This window comes from Populus trichocarpa, chromosome 19, assembly GCF_000002775.5.
Source record: "Populus trichocarpa isolate Nisqually-1 chromosome 19, P.trichocarpa_v4.1, whole genome shotgun sequence".
NCBI lineage: Eukaryota > Viridiplantae > Streptophyta > Magnoliopsida > Malpighiales > Salicaceae > Populus > Populus trichocarpa.
This window is the reverse complement of record NC_037303.2, coordinates 15,509,199-15,526,069: the sequence shown is the minus strand read 5'-3', so window position 1 is coordinate 15,526,069 and position 16,871 is coordinate 15,509,199. Positions and strand designations below refer to the sequence as shown.

At 34.9% G+C, this 16,871-nt stretch overlaps 2 protein-coding genes across 4 annotated transcripts; both read left to right on the top strand.

Annotated features, from left to right (window-relative positions):
- Positions 1-3,447: 3,447 nt before the first annotated feature.
- Positions 3,448-9,859, top strand: LOC7498109 (uncharacterized). 2 transcript variants are annotated; one of them, XR_008058231.1, is made up of 10 exons: positions 3,448-3,844; positions 4,014-4,134; positions 4,391-4,479; positions 4,574-4,712; positions 5,594-5,668; positions 6,102-6,223; positions 6,311-6,386; positions 8,174-8,233; positions 8,618-8,805; positions 9,673-9,859. XR_008058231.1 is itself a non-coding variant. In XM_024590848.2 (9 exons), the coding sequence occupies exons 2-9, from the start codon at positions 4,036-4,038 to the stop codon at positions 8,753-8,755; spliced, it is 798 nt and encodes a 265-aa protein (XP_024446616.1). In that variant the 5' UTR covers positions 3,449-3,844; positions 4,014-4,035; the 3' UTR covers positions 8,756-9,061. The 2 variants fall into 2 exon arrangements, 1 of the variants encoding a protein (XP_024446616.1); XM_024590848.2 differs by lacking the exon at positions 9,673-9,859 and having other exon boundaries at positions 3,449-3,844; positions 8,618-9,061.
- Positions 9,860-10,949: 1,090 nt separating this feature from the next.
- Positions 10,950-13,720, top strand: LOC7494642 (calcium uniporter protein 6, mitochondrial). 2 transcript variants are annotated; one of them, XM_024591240.2, is made up of 3 exons: positions 10,950-11,899; positions 12,923-13,045; positions 13,152-13,720. In XM_024591240.2, the coding sequence occupies exons 1-3, from the start codon at positions 11,381-11,383 to the stop codon at positions 13,176-13,178; spliced, it is 669 nt and encodes a 222-aa protein (XP_024447008.1). In that variant the 5' UTR covers positions 10,950-11,380; the 3' UTR covers positions 13,179-13,720. The 2 variants fall into 2 exon arrangements, with proteins under 2 accessions (XP_024447008.1, XP_002325621.2); XM_002325585.4 differs by having other exon boundaries at positions 10,959-11,899; positions 12,923-13,720.
- The last annotated feature ends 3,151 nt before the right edge of the window (positions 13,721-16,871 follow it).

Genomic DNA, 16,871 nt, shown 5'->3' with positions numbered 1-16,871 from the left:
AATTTAAACATAGTTAATTTTATTATTAGTATGCATACTGGACTTTGATTATATATAAATTGCAAGTTTGAATATATATTTAGTATTATTATTTTATTATATTTTTGTTGAAATCATGTTTTTCTTGAGCTTTTTTTTTTATGTTTATAGATTTAGACGTATATCTTTTAGGCTTTCATTAAATAATTTTTTATGTTTTTTATGCTTTTGTTATAAAAACACTAAATATCACTATTTATTAATCTAATATATTTACAAACTTAGAGTTACTAAGGCTGGAAGTTAAAGAGTAGGACATGGTGTTATGAAGGGGTATAAGTTTTGGATGAGAAGGTTCTCCTGGAGCATAATGTTAATTAGTGAAGTAGCCGAGCTTGTAGAACTAAAGGTTATAAACATTCGGAATGAGAATCTAACACAACTAAATAGGGATTGCCTTAAACAAGATTATGTTAATTGTTTAGCAAATGCTTTTATAAACTAGTATGATAGGTTTAAGCCAAAGAAGATGTCTAATTGCGCCTAACTAGGGTGGTAACTTAAAAAAAAAAAATTGACTGTTGGATCAAACTTAAATATTTTTTTTAAATGATTCTACAGGCAGTTTTTCTATAAAAAATCACTTTTTCATTCATTATACCATTAGGTCTTCCAAAATTAGGCATAGAAGATGTTGTTTGGATTAATTTGTTGTTTTTCCTTGATTTTTCTAAATTTATTATTTTATTTTGGATTTTATATTAAATTTCTTTATGCTTTTCAAATTATTTGTTCTCTAGAAGGGATAAAGTTTTTTGGTATATTTCTATTTAAAAGTCTCGTAAACTTTTAAGAGAGAAAAATATTATTAAACTTATTTTCAAAATAAAAATATGAATTAAGGGTTCACTATTTTTTCTCCTCAAAATATTATCTCTTATATGTTTTTTTTTCCTAGTTTCCGCTTGCAAAATTTAAAGGCAAATTGCAAAATTTATCTGTTTGACACATCTTGATTTGGAGGATTGTGAAATGGTTGGTTGCGTCTTCACATGCAGTTTTGAGAACCTATAACTAGCGTGGACGAAGAAGGCAGAAATCATGTTCTAGATGATCACCATAAAGATTTAAGATGTAGTTAGGTGGTTCGACTGTAATTTTTTTTCAGCATACAATATATATATATATATATGCACGCGCTAAGTTGAGTCTGGGTCTGTTTATAAGCCAGATCCAAGAGCGTTGGTTTAGCTATAATGACATATCCAAGAGTAATATTAATTATAATATCAATAGTAATATTTATAATATAAATAATGATATTTTTAATATTAGTAATAATATTAAACTTGTCTAACTCAAGTTATAGTTTTTTATTCCTTGAAATCAAATTTAAGGTTTTTCTTTAATAGTAATAATATTTTTTAAAATATTTAATAATAATAATAATGATTATTATAAACTTGGGTCTGACGCCCCTATCAGACCCAAGATACTTGGGTCTGGCGCCCTAGCCAGACCCAAGTTTTTGAGGTCTGACTCCCCTAATAATAATAATACTAATAATATTATTAAACTTGTCTAATCCAAGTTCTTATAGTTTTTAATCCCTTCAAATCAAATTTATGATTTTTTTTCAATATTAATAATATTCTATTTTAAACTTATTAATGATAATAATAATAATTTTTAATTTTACACTTCAAATCAAATCAATGGTTGTTTTTCAATATTAATAATATTTTTTCAAATTTATTAATTATTATATTAATAATTTTAATAAAAATAAAAATAATTTTAATAATAATAATAATAATAATAATAATAATAATAATAAATTTGTCTGACCCAAGTTTAAGTGAGTCTGACTGTAACGTCAGACCCAAGAGTTTTGGCCCTCTCTTAAACGCTATTTGGAAGCCAAACTCACAAGCTGCGGGTCCGGACACTAGACCTAGAGCCTTAGGTCCTGCCACCGGACCCAAGAGCCCTGGGTCGGTCTGCAAGTCCAAGCCCAAGAGCCTTGGGCTGGCTGCATCGCCAAACCCAAAAACCTTGGGGCCGGACACCAGATCCAAGAGCCTTGGGTCCTCCCATCAAACCCAAAAGTCCCGGGTCTAAGCGCTAGACCCCAGAGCCAACCCGAGCATTTGGGTTCTGGATGCTCTACCTAACCCGAGTGTCTAGGGTATGGTAGTCATGCCCGACCCATCGCTTGGGGCTGGCAGTCTTGCCACCCCCTAGTGCCTAGGGCCTGACAACCTTATTATGCCCTAGCAAAATCTGAACTGACCATCTTGTTCTTAATCATTCTTTCAAAGCTAAATGCATCTCATGGAAAAAAAAATCTCGTCCCTACTGCATGTTTAGCAAGTTTCTTTGGCAAGGACACCTCCGTTATTACACTGCTTCAATCCATAGTAATTTAAATTTAGGTAAACAGTGAGAGGGACACTGAACTTGTAGAAACAAGATTATTTGGATAAGGATACGGGCTTAAAATTTTCTAAGTAATTTTATAAGTAGTTTTTCTCGTATCATTAGATCTCTCGAAATTATGCCTAAAAGTTTCTATTTGGATTGATTTTTTTATTTTTACTAGGTTTTTTTTTTATTTATTGTTTTATTTCAAATTACGTGTTAATTTTTATTATGCTTTCATATTTTTATTTGTTTTTTTGCAAAAAATAAAACCGTAAATTTAAGAATCACATTTGTAATTATTTTCGCTAATCAAATCTTCTATATTTTTGTGTTTGCTTCATCATCAAGGGAATGTTGACACTTGACTGCCTTCTACAAGCAAGTTTTCCCTCTTGCATATAAACTAGAGATCTTCTATCAATTCTCCTTTGTGAGCTGATAGCTCCTCTGTGAACCAGGAATATTAAAGCGTGAATGATCCAATTTGGTTAAGATTTTCAGAGTTATTTGAAGCTGTCTGATTAGTGATGACTAGAAAAGTTAATGCCACGTGAAAGCAAAGAAAATAATTGAATTAGGATCATCTGTATCCTAATCAATACAACTTCGGTATCTCCAACATTGTGTTACAAACAGAAAATACCATGGAGTTGATCATTTTATCAGGTACCTTGCATTGACCGATGGTCACCTCATAGTGGACTTTCCTTCTCCTTTTCTTTGTACGATATTTCCTCTTTCTCCCTCTCTGTTTGCCACAACGAATCTGCCTCTGGTTGCTGACTTACTGCTGCTGAAAATCCTCTTCCTGCTTGGATTTTTTCTGCTTCTGCCTTCGCTGCTGTTTTCTAGTCTATCTTGCTCCTCATCAGGGGATCAGAACTCTGAGTGTAGTGGCATAATGATTAATTTGTGATCATATTTGCGGGCATATTGATCATCAGGCCATATCTTAGTGTAGCCCTTGGGCCTCCGTAACAAATAGATACACACACAAAGTATTACGCAAGGCCCATACCCATCCAGTTGGTTCCACGATCCACACACACCCAAGGAAAGCAGTCGGAGAAGAAAGCCAATATCGTCTTTCTCCTTCCATCTATATTTGTAATCTGGTTGACCCCGCTCCGTCCAAAGTTTTCCCTTTTTCCGGTACTACATAGTGATAGAGTCTGGATAGAAGAAAGACTAAAAGATGGTATATAAAATAATTCTAAAGCTGTTCATTTAATTTTATAACAATTCGAAACCGAAGCGTCTGGTTGTGGTAGTAGTACAGTAAACAGATAGCATTAGCAATTAGTAGCATTTAAGAGGGCGGAGAAAATAATACATTATGCTGCTAATGGCGGAGGCGGAGCGGGTACCAGTTGTTAGTCTCCTCTTCTTCTTCTTCACTACCTGACTTCCATCGCCATTACAAGACCCCAAAAAACAATATGTGAGTACATTATTATATCTATGTCTAATTATATCCATCCTATTTATACATCGCCTACCTCATATTTTTTATATTCAATTTTTGTCATAATTTTGGGCAACTCAGTTTCAGATTAGATTAGTCTGACATGTGGCCTGTTTTTGATCTCTTATAAAATATTTCCATCCAGAAAGACTAGTAGCAAGTCTAGTATGGCGGCGGCCTTGTCTTTTCCTTGTGCACTTGACACTGCAACCAAACAATTTCATCTGCTGTCTTCCGTCTTGTCTGGCATCATTGCCTGCGGAATTGTAAGTGTGCCTCTTCAATTTTCTACTTTAATTTGTTTGTTACCATTTCCCCACCTAGGGTTTGTATTACAAGCCCATTTTTGCCCAGTAAAGTAAAATCTTTTTGATAGATGGCAAATCAGTCATGTAATTTTGTTCGGTTGGTTTTATATCTCATTTTCCCTGCACTTGCATTTTGTTTCCTGTTGTTAGCTTAACAAATCTTAGCATTTATTCACGTCATTTGTACTCACTCACTCCAATCTTTCCCATGAAGGTTTACAAATTAACAGCTTTTGTTAGCCGTTTGTACTTCAAAGGTTATGGGAAACTCACTGATGCGCAGAAAGTTGAGTGGAATAACCGGTACAATCACATTCCACATTCATCCTTCTTTTTTATTTTTGATTTTCAAGCTCTCTAGAGGCGTAAACTCACTTTGATTGCCTTTACGAAACAGAGGGTTCTCGACATTTCATGCTCTCTTTGTTGCATCAGCTTCTCTATACCTCCTGCTGTTATCGGGTCTTTTTTATGAGGATTCTAGAGATGAATTAGTTGTTAATAGAACCTCTACTTTATCAAACTCCACATTGGGGGTAAGCTGAAAGTTATTATAGGGTTTCTTTCTTTAATTTTTCATCTCTCATAATTTCTATCCCTTTTAGCATTTAATTTGTCATGTCTGCATTTCGTTATGAACATCGACTTCACTGTCGCATCTTCACCAATGGTCATGATGAACATTATTTCTTTGCATGCCAAGCATACTAGTTATCACTTTATGGTATATCTATGTTCCATCAATGCCTGATTTGTGTTTGCATGAGCCTCCGATGTAAAGCTGGATTTCTTTTTCCACTAAATGTTTTTGACTTTCTGCATCTAGATAGTTCAAATTTATAATTGTTAGTTAAAGTTTGTTGCACTGCTAGAATCCTGTCAGTTGATAGTTTCAACTGCATCTTGAATAACACACTGATGACTTATATGGATTGACTAATATGAGCAGCTTTTCTCAGTATGTCATGTGCATATGTGTACTTGTGAACACTTGCATGTTGAGTGAGCAATCATACACTGGGAGACCAATTTTTTGTTGTTTAAGAAATATATCAATAGTTAACATGGTGTACAGGATTCTTTTTCAGTTGAAGTGCATCGGTCCAATTTATTGCAATATTAAATTCAGTGAAGAACCATCCTTTTGTAACATATCGCATTGATATATTGCTTAAAATGCTATCCATTTACAATCCTACCAGAGTGAAGGCTTAGAAATACATGTATGGAAGCATCATCTGGCAGAGGTTTAATTTACTGAAATTGTCGATATACACTGCCATATTTGATCAAGTATTTGGAACAATGAGCTCACCATTTATATAGGAATCGGTTACATATTTTCAGTAATGTCTGATAACTTGAGAGGAATTTTTTGTTTGTCTTTCCTAATTCATTTTTACTGGGTTTTGTGCAGATATCCATTGGCTATTTTCTGTCAGATCTGGCAATGATTCTATTTCATTTTCCAGCATTAGGTGGTATGGAGTATGTAAGTATAAAGAGTCCTTGGTGGATGAACATTTTAATCAATTTTTTTTCCAATCCTTGAGCCTGTCTATTCGTTTTCCAACAAACAAGGAAAAGATAAGGAAAAAGAGAAGTCCTCTTGAGACTGTCATTATAAGTAACCATATTATGAACTGTGAATTGAATTGTTTGGTTTCTACCCTCAATATACTCGCAGCAAAATTTTCTGTTTTAAGCATCATTATTATCAATAATTTGTTTGTTTGAACAAGATTGGCAGACACTCTTGCCTGCCTGTGAAGTCAAGTCGACTTGAAGTTCCTTTTGATTTGTTCTTTATTAGTTCCTATTAACGATTTGCTAATGATGTTGATATTCTTTATTTGTGTGAGATTTTGATTTTCAGTGGCATTTCATAAGAACCAATTTCTAATGATCTCCTCAATTTCTATAAGCTTTTGCACCATGGACTATCCATGTTCTCCATAATCCTCGCTCTCCTAAGTGGCCAAGCACAGATTTACATACTAATGGTTCTCTTTTCTGAGATCACAACTCCCTTTGTAAATTTAAGATGGTAAGGTTATCATTTGAAGGTGTTCCATAATTTCCTTATGACTACTTGGTTCTTAGCACTTCCTTAATCTGCTGGATGCAAATTTAGGTATTTGGACGTTGCTGGTCAGAAGAGCTCTAAATTGTACATTTGGAATGGAGTTTTATTGTTCATGGGGTGGCTGGTACTAACACACATTAAAATCCTGGTTATTTCAGTTGTCTTGCAGTAATTTCTGTATGTTATGCACATGTGATGTGGAATTCATTTCATACTTCATTACTTATTTTGCAAGTACAGCTATATCATTTTAGATATTATGATTGCCTTCTTGTGCTTGTAGTCTACTTAACATGATATTTGAGTGTTGAACTTATTCAAATTTGTGGTGATGCGGAAATGAATAGACCATGACTTGTTTGTCTCCATAAATGGAGCATTAAGGTCAAAAGGAAGAGAGAAACCCCATTTTATTCTAGACACCGAAGGTGGATGATTAAGAGCATGCCTTTTGAAAATGATGAGTTGCATGATTCCAAGTTCAATAAGTTACTTTGAAATGCCCTTTTCTCCTATGCCTTCTTTTTTTGAGAGAGTAACATTCTGGCAGCCTTTTGGGATCAATTTAGTTAAGGTGACCCTTAAAGAGGCCAGTGTATGCCACAGCTATATCACTTTAGATATTATGATTGCCTTGTGCTTGTAGTCTACTTAACATGATATTTGAGTGTTGAACTTATTCAAATTTGTGTTCATGCGGAAATGAATAGACCATGACTTGTTTGTCTCCATAAATGGAGCATTAAGGTCAAAAGGAAGAGAGAAACCCCATTTTATTCTAGACACCGAAGGTGGATGATTAAGAGCATGCCTTTTGAAAATGATGAGTTGCATGATTCCAAGTTCAATAAGTTACTTTGAAATGCCCTTTTCTCCTATGCCTTCTTTTTTTGAGAGAGTAACATTCTGGCAGCCTTTTGGGATCAATTTAGTTAAGGTGACCCTTAAAGAGGCCAGTGTATGCCACAGCTATATCACTTTAGATATTATGATTGCCTTGTGCTTGTAGTCTACTTAACATGATATTTGAGTGTTGAACTTATTCAAATTTGTGTTCATGCGGAAATGAATAGACCATGACTTGTTTGTCTCCATAAATGGAGCATTAAGGTCAAAAGGAAGAGAGAAACCCCATTTTATTCTAGACACCGAAGGTGGATGATTAAGAGCATGCCTTTTGAAAATGATGAGTTGCATGATTCCAAGTTCAATAAGTTACTTTGAAATGCCCTTTTCTCCTATGCCTTCTTTTTTTGAGAGAGTAACATTCTGGCAGCCTTTTGGGATCAATTTAGTTAAGGTGACCCTTAAAGAGGCCAGTGTATGCCACAGCTATATCACTTTAGATATTATGATTGCCTTGTGCTTGTAGTCTACTTAACATGATATTTGAGTGTTGAACTTATTCAAATTTGTGTTCATGCGGAAATGAATAGACCATGACTTGTTTGTCTCCATAAATGGAGCATTAAGGTCAAAAGGAAGAGAGAAACCCCATTTTATTCTAGACACCGAAGGTGGATGATTAAGAGCATGCCTTTTGAAAATGATGAGTTGCATGATTCCAAGTTCAATAAGTTACTTTGAAATGCCCTTTTCTCCTATGCCTTCTTTTTTTGAGAGAGTAACATTCTGGCAGCCTTTTGGGATCAATTTAGTTAAGGTGACCCTTAAAGAGGCCAGTGTATGCCATTCCTATATGGGGATTGGTTCTGTTTTGATAGTTAGATCATAAATACAGACAGTAGAAGATATGATTGAGTTTGGGACTGAATCATGACTGGTTTCCAAACTTAATGATTGTCATTTATCTTTTCCACATAGCTCTGTAATGTCACCATGTGTCATATTTGTTCTTACTGCTCTTTAATGTGGCTCAATAATGGTGACAATAACTGCTGATGTGGTCAGGTTGCAAGGATTCTTTTGTTCATCTTCTTCTTCAGCCACATGTTTATCCATTTTGATCAGGTGAGTGAGCATCTCAGTTTAACTCTTATCAATACGAGTTTCAATGACCAACAGGTATAGATGTAGCATGTTGTTTGACATGTTTTATTCAAGGTTTGGAATTGACATGGCATCAGAATACATATCATATTTGCTTTCGTAAACCAACAGGTTGTTTGACATGTTCTATTCAAGGTTTGGAATTGCATGGCATCAGAATACATATAATATTTGCTTTCGTTCTGTGCATTTTAGTGGCTGTGATGTTGTGATATGCTGATAATGAAATGGTGTAAATTCAGGATGATGCAATTATCTTGGCTAGTGGTTGTATGAATTTTTGGGTTACAAATTACCGTTGTGCTGGTCTCTCTTTCCCTCATATCGTACATTCCTTTGTTTCAGGTCAAGCAAATATTTCCATTGGGCTTCTATAGCATTCTTGTGATACCTGGGACATTGGCAGTGATGAATGTGTTATGGTTTTGGAAGATAGTGAAAGGTTTGATGAAAACCTTGTCTAAAGCTAGACATGGTCAGTGACCCAACCCCGCCGTTTGGTTTGTGGTATGACCACGCATGCACATGTATAGCTGTTAACTCAGCTAGTTAGTGATGGTTCAACATTAGCTTTTAAGCCCAGACTTGTGGAGGGTTTGAGGTCTGTGTCGTGTTGCATACCGTAACAATAGCTTCCATTTCATACTTGGGAGACCTGAGATTACCCCATTGTACTGGTTTGAGCTGCAAAGTAGTCCGTTTTGTTTTTCCTTTTGGATTTGAGTGCCATATAGCTGTGGATTTTTAAATATGAAAAAGAGAGAGTAGAGGTGAAAGATTTATTTGGTATTGCGGTAGCCGTTGTGGTTGTGGTTTGAAAAAAATTGTTTTATAAAAAGTATTTTTAGTTGAGGTTGGTTTGAAAAAATAGGTGTTTGGTTAAAACTGTAGTTGAAATTGAGGTTGAATAAAAAGTAGTTTTATGTGTTTGGTTAAGAATACTTTTGAAATTGAGGTTATAAAATAATTTAAAAAATATATATATTAATATTGATGGTTTTTAATTTAAATATTGTAGATTTAACTATTGTTATTACATCATGAAATAAATAATACTTTATATAAAATATTTTTTATTATTTCATTAAACCATCTACAATTCCATTACGTACAAAATTCATCCGACAAGAATTACAGTTTTTATAATTTTTTGAGCCTGTAATAAAATTAGATAAAATATTATCAGGAATAAAATTGATTTGATATTACAATGTGAGTGAATTTAATTCACTATACACTAGTTTTTCGGGAAAAAAAAATATTGTTCACGTGACAGTGCTAGTGAATTTAATTCACTCTAAACTAGTTTTTTTTTTAAATGTACAAAAAATAAACACACTAAAAAAAACAACTGTTCACGCAAATAGTACAAGTGAATTGCTTGCACTGTTCGCGTGAACAGTGGATGCATATTCCACTATTCAATGAACAGTGGAGTCATGCTCCACTGTTCACTGAACAGTAAAGCATGTTCAGTGTTTTCGCCGCGCAGGAAGCAAGTCCTAGCTGCTTCTTTTTTTCTTGTGTTTCAAACGCAGCAAACTATAGGACCCATGAATAATAACAAATGTTTTTTTAATTACTAAACAGGTTACATCTACTTTTTTAACAGAATACATACGCAATCTCTTAAACAAACATCTTAGTAACATTCTCCATTTTGTCGTGTGTGATGTGTCATTGGATTTGTTGTGGATCTCAACTTGGAATTTATTTTTTTCTTTTAAACAAAATCGTATCCCTTTGGAGTTTGGAGTTTAAAGGACAACATGAAATTAAAAAAAAAAAAAAAAACTCCTTCCTCTTTGAGCATGCTTGGCTGCTCCCTTTGGACAATAAGTAGCACCATAGAAGAGCTTTCCTGTATTAAATAAATAGGAAGAAAGAGAGCAAGGAAAGAGGTTGGTCCAAGAGTGGGTGCTAATAAATCTAATCTAATCTATTCTATTGATGAGTCCAAAACCGAAGGCATGTGGGTGGAGAAGGGAGATAATCGTCGTGGTAGTGGTGGGGGTGGTGGGGGTGGTGGGGGTCAAACTTGGAAGGCCTCGCCCGTGTCTGTATGGGTAGTTGTGGTTTTGGAGGAGGCACTATTGTTGTCGTATTTGATGGTATCCCTTTGGATAGAGTTCTGCCCTGCCCTGGACGTGTAATAAGCTAAAATCTAATTCAATTGAATTTTAACCACTTTTACTCCTCGTCGGCTATTCATAGGAGCGGTTTTTGTTTTTGAATATTTTTTCAAAGGTTTTTTTTATGTAAAAATATATTAAAAAAAAATTATTACTACTTTTTATATTAGTAAAATTATTATAAAAAATATTAATTTAATAATTTTTTAAATTAAACATGATCAAATATAAAATATAGTTTCGGCGCAAACAAATTATGGTTATATATGTTTGGGCGTGTTTAGTATTTTTGTTCGAAAGAAATTTTAAAAAATTAAAAAATTATTTTTTTAATATTTTCTGAAGTAAAAAATAAATTTTAAAAAATAAAAAATATATATTATTTTAATATAATTCTAAAAAAAAAATCGCTTTAACTCTATTATATTTTCAATTGTAGGAAGGAACGAAGTAACAAGCAAGGGAAGTCACACCAACCCCCAGCTCGGGCTGCAGTGCACACGTACGTCTTTTTGTTATGTTTGGTCTAATTTTTAAGCATTTCTTTTTGGTCGCCTGCATTGAATTTGCCTGGTCCTACCCTAACCTAACAGTCATCCCTCCCCTCTCAACACTATAAATAGTTACAGTTTCCAACTGCCTGCTTCTTCCTCCCCTCCCCCTTCGTTTTCCCTTCGGGTTTAATTTATTCCCTTCCCCTTCACTTTTCCCTGTTGCTAAAAGCTAAAGGCTGGCTTCCCTACTTCCTTTTGTTTGAGAAATTAAGTATAAGGTAGATACTATTTACTTCTTTCAGGAAAAGAAAGTACAGATCTGTCTGTCTGTCTGTGTAGATGTGTCAGAGATCATGAGAGGTGATGGAGAGGAGTCAGAAAGAAGAAAGGCCAGTAAGTTCTGGTAACTATTAAGACCCAAACTATTTATTATATAGTACCAATCCAAAGAGATAGATTTAAGGAAAGGAAAAAAAAAAACAATGTGGAGCAGATTATGGTCCTCCTCTGCCTCTGGGGTTTTGAAGCGCACCCTATTGGCGGCCAACACTAAATCCCTTTCAACATCACCGCGATGCGTCACCAGGACTATTGCTTCCTCTGCCTATTCCTTTTGTTTTTCTGGTAGAGGAGGAGCTGCTGCTGCAACACCATTTTGCAGCAAAATCACATCCTTTTGTTTTTCTTCCATGATCGATGCTGATGCTAATGATAATGATTCTTCACCCTCCTCTAATAATAGTAACAGTGATAGTAATAAAAATGTTTTGATAACATGTGCGGAGGCGAAGAGGCTGATGAGACTGGTGAATGTGGAGGCTCTAAAGATGAAGCTTGGCATGGAAACCAAGGAAATTATACCATACTCAGACCTCCTTGAAGCCTGCCAAAGCATGGGTATTGCCAGATCTTATGATGAAGCCGTTACTTTTGCTCGTGTCCTTGACGATGCTGGTGTCGTCTTTCTCTTCGGTGACAAAGTCTATCTTCATCCTGATAAGGTAGGTAGCCACTAGCCATACCTCTTCTTCTACCCTTCTTCCTTTATTTATACCTTTATATGTTTTTCATTGCTAATGTTTGCATTCAATCAATTGCCTGCTAGTCTACTTTTCGGGTGGATTGGGGTGGTGGTGGTGGGGCAGACTCCCACTGCGTAGAGAGACACCGCATCTTCTCTTCTTCCCCCACACCACCCCCCCCCCCCCCCCCCCTCTTCTTTTCACTGTTTTTATTATTCTGATTGTGGAATTCCCATCATTTATTTCGCTTTCCTTTTTCAAGGGATTTTCAAGTTCCAGCGCTCATCACAATTATATAGTAGAGAAGTTACCATCAATTCTTCTCTCCACCTTCCCATATCGCTTATTTCTATCTATCTATATTTTCTCCACTGTTCGAGCTTATGCTTCTTCTATTGGTTTCTCTCCTTTCATTCAGCACCTTTTCAAAATTTCATCTCTATTACTAGTAATATAATATTAGCTGAGAAAAGGGATGTAAATGCTCTATTAATTTTCTTGCTTTTCATCAAAATGTAATTTTGAGAAGCAGATCTACTTCTTTCTTTGCTTATTGGAATGACAATCGGGGATATTCACAATCCTCTCTGTGTATAGGGTGCAGCAAAGGAAGTCAGAAGAATGATAAACATGTAGATTTTATTTATCCACTAACCGTTTATCAATTTGGCAGTGAGTTTGTCTGCTAATATTCATCATAATTTGCTTTTGCTTGTGTCTTGGTACCTCATATGCAGAAGCACACTAATTTTGACTTCTAAAGATAGCATGTCTTGTGGTCATTGGGCACCAACTTAAATTAGGCTGAAGCAACGAGATCTTTATTTTGTGTTTTCACTTGTTTATCTATACAATACCATTGGTACAGATTTAGAAAGTGCATGAATTTGCATTTAAACAAGACGAGGGATTTAAACTGTTTCTTTTTTTTTTCCCTAGCCCTTGGATATTAATCTTCCTGACTACAGATTGGTTGTGCCTTGATAATATTCTATGTTGCAGGTGGTATATCTGATTAGAAGAGCAGTGCCGCTTGCTCTAACTCCTGAGGACGACCCTGCAAGAGAGGAGCTAAAGATACTTCAGGGGAAGAAAGAAGAAATTGATGTGCTGGCAAATAAGCAGGTTCGCCGCATCCTTTATAGTGGGTTGTGTTTAGCTTTATTACAGGTTGGGCTGTTTTTCCGGCTAACATTTTGGGAATTTTCATGGGATGTAATGGAACCTATAGCTTTTTTTGGCACAACCGGTAGCATAGTCATAGGTTATGCATACTTCCTGATCACTGCAAGAGATCCAACTTACCAAGACCTGATGAAGAGGCTATTTCTCTCAAGGCAAAGGAAGTTGTTCAAGAAGCTGAATTTTGATGTTGAGAGATATAAGGAGCTACAACTTAAATTGAAATCACCTCCGGATGCCACTGCCTCTATTAAAAAACGTGCAGGGATGGAACTGGAACTGGATGATGCAATACACAAGCAATAACCTCTTGTTTTGTTTTGAAAGGTTAGAATCCAAGTGGGGTTTTCATGAGAATCTATCCCACTAACCAGCTTGGTCCTTCCTGCCTTCCCAAATGATTAACATCGTTCTTCTTTTGAGAAAAATATATTTGCTGATTTGTCTAAGTTTTCTCGTTTTTTGATAGTGATAGTTGGCATTCCTGCAGCTTCTTATTCCAAGAGAATGCTATGACAAACAATTACTGTTATTAATAGTGCTGGATAATTGGTGTATTTTTTGTTGGACAGCTTGTAATGCTGAAAGCATTAATGCTCATGCCCTTCTTTGAATTTACTATCTGATTCCACGATGATATAGCCCTGCTGAAATTTGAACTCGACAGTAGTTTATTGATGATTATTTCTTGTAATTACCCATCATGCAAGTATGTAGTTGCAGCTTGTTTACCTCGCAAATGATTGGCATTTGGCAAGTACCTATTTTATTGCTCTCTTTTCCCTTTGTCTGTACGGATTAAGTTATGTTTTTCTTCTTCTTTTTTTTCTCTTCTTTGCAAAAGCATATACAGGTCATTCTCCTTGAATATTTTGAAGTCACTTGCAAGGCTACTTAGTAGATCAATCACCAATTCCTCTTTGGACCCATTGAAATGCTCCAAAATATGTCAGTAAAACCTGCAACATATCTACGTATCGAATTGCCATGTAACGAAAATATGAAGGAAAACATATCTAAATCCCTTCATCGATTAATGCAGAGAGCTGGATCTGCTCTTCCCTTCATCATAGCTCTCAAGCCAATCCAGTATAGAACAACTCTCTGTAGCCTCTGATGCAGTGGAGCTTCCTTCAGGTATATCTACCTTTTGACGTTACCTTGGGGAAAGTAGATTTGCATTATGGATAGGGCGAACCATAATGAAGATAAGATTCTTACAGCAAGAGAGGCCTTTTCTTCATTATAATCTGAGCAGCAATGAAGATAAGATTCTCTTCTTTCACTCCTATAAATAGTAGTAGATTTCATGTCCTGAGCATGGAAAAATCAGGATCCAAAGTCTATTAAAAAAAATTATGTTGTATTTTTATACTATAAAATACAAATATGGTATTAAAATACCTAGTTTTTTCTAAAAAAATTCAAAAAAATCTCAAAACTTTTAAATTAATTTTCCTTTGCAAAAAAAAACAAAAAAATATTTTGTTTTCATACATACAGTCAAATCCTAAATAGTTTTCCAAGCATATTTTCAAAAAAAAAAATTGTATTTTTCTCATGTTTTAAAATGCAAAATGGATATCATAACCAGTTTATGATTATCTATTAGGATTTGATCAAAATGTCAAAAACTCTTTACCAATTTTTTTTTAAGATCTAGATGTAGACTTTAATATTTGTGGGGTGTAAAACTATATAACAGAGTACACCCTTAGGTATTAAAGATACAAGGTGTAAAATAAACACGATGCTAAAATTTACTCTATAATGGTTATGATTAAATCCGATGAGGTAGAGATTCTTTCATAAAGAGAGATCTATCTTAGACCTTAGAAAAAAAAAAACAACGAATAGAAACTCGATCTAGAAAAACAATCAAACAGCAATGCAGCTTACCTTAGGTAGGGTGCACTGGGGGTGATACGTTTTCCCCTTGCAAAACCAATCTCTTACTTAGACTCTCGCAAACCATAGGTTCCTCTAGTAACCATAATATTAAGTGACAACTCATGAACCTTAATCATAATCTTATAATTAAACCCAAACTCATTTCCTTTTCCAACAACAATACCTTCTCATGAGGCATCAAAAGGTCGTCAGCAACCCGATGTCGCCCCTACAACAGCGTGCTTGGTATAACAACCTAGAACCAAACTCTATTGAAGGTTTCAGTGACCTATGTGCAAAGCTAGTGGCACGTTTTAGCACTAGCATACCCATCAAGAAAACCTTTACAAAGCTTTTCAGTGTAGCCTGACAAGAGGGCGAGTCAACGCAGGTATATTTAAGAAGATTTAATACGGAGATGCTTAAGGTTAAAGAATTGATTGAGCCAGTAGCCTTGGAAGCCTTAAAAAGAAGAGTAAGGGAACATGTCCTTTGAAGAAAACTTTATGTTTTACCAGATAGAAGCTTGTCTAAAGTAAAGCAATTCATGGAAAATCATATATGGGTTGAAGAGGTCAGTTTACTTCGACATGAACCTCCTTGTATCTACAAGGACAACCACCATCAATAATTTTTCAAGTGAAGTAATTAGGATACCTGAATAGCCTCTCTCATACTTGTCACTCAAATCACCTTAGGATGTATAATCCTTGATAAGAATGTAAGTTTCTTAAATATAAATGACTTATTCAAAATGACTTTTCATTTACTCCAGGTGGTCCCTTAGGATGATAACCCCATTAATCTCCAAGGGATAGATGTGATCTTCCCAGTGCTATATGCATCAATCTCCATGGGATAGATGTGATCTTCTCAGTACTATATGCACCACTCTTCAAGGGATAGATGTGATCTCCCTAAAGCTATGTGCACTATCGCACGTGCCCGCGCGACGCTCGATGGCAATTTTCATCGTTGATTTGATTGATTCTTGGAAGTCGCCACCTAATATTTGGTTCAGGGTCACTAGGAAACCCGAGTGTACTGGTCTTGTCAAATATTCGAGGGTAAGGGATTGGTTGTAGCTTGGAAAGGTATTAGCACCCCTAGCTCACCCTACTTGAAGTAAGTTGCTTCATGGTTTAATGTTATTTAAAGGTTTTGAAAGTTGTCTTGTCAATGACTTCTTAAAAAGAGAAGAAAAGTTCTCATAAGTAAGGAGATCCTTATCTTATTGGGTAAAGAAAACCTAATTGTTCTAGCATCAATAAAAACAAAACAAACTTTTCTATTTAATATCAAGAGTATGTCTTACGTATAAGATTGTAATCCTGGATATCAAAAGAAAACAAAATATTTTTTTGGTATTTTTTAAAATATGGATCAAATTCTCAAGACTTTAATAAACTAATTATTAAATCCCAAAATACATGCAAAAATATATTTTTAATTTTTCATGTGAAATACGATATGATTTTCTTTGTATTTTTAAGACACTTGGTCATATGCAAATCAAAACATTTAATTCCTTTTTTTAATTCTTTTTTTTTTTTGTCTTTTTAGATTTATGATTAAAAAAAAACATGCATATAAAAAATAATAACAAAGACACCCACTCAAACACTCTCTTTTTTTCTATATTTAAGCACACACTCATTACATGTTTACAAATCAATCAAAATTCAAAATAACCAAAACACATTAAACAATTTTGAATTTACAAAATGAACCCCTAAAAATCCAAGAACAGTGTTAGAAAGCCCTCTGAACTTGCAAAAACAGTAGTGGTGCGTTGCTCCACGAGCCACCACCACTGGCAGTGCATGGGTTCACGCGCCGTTGCCGATGAAGGCAACAAAACCGGTGGATCAGGAACGTC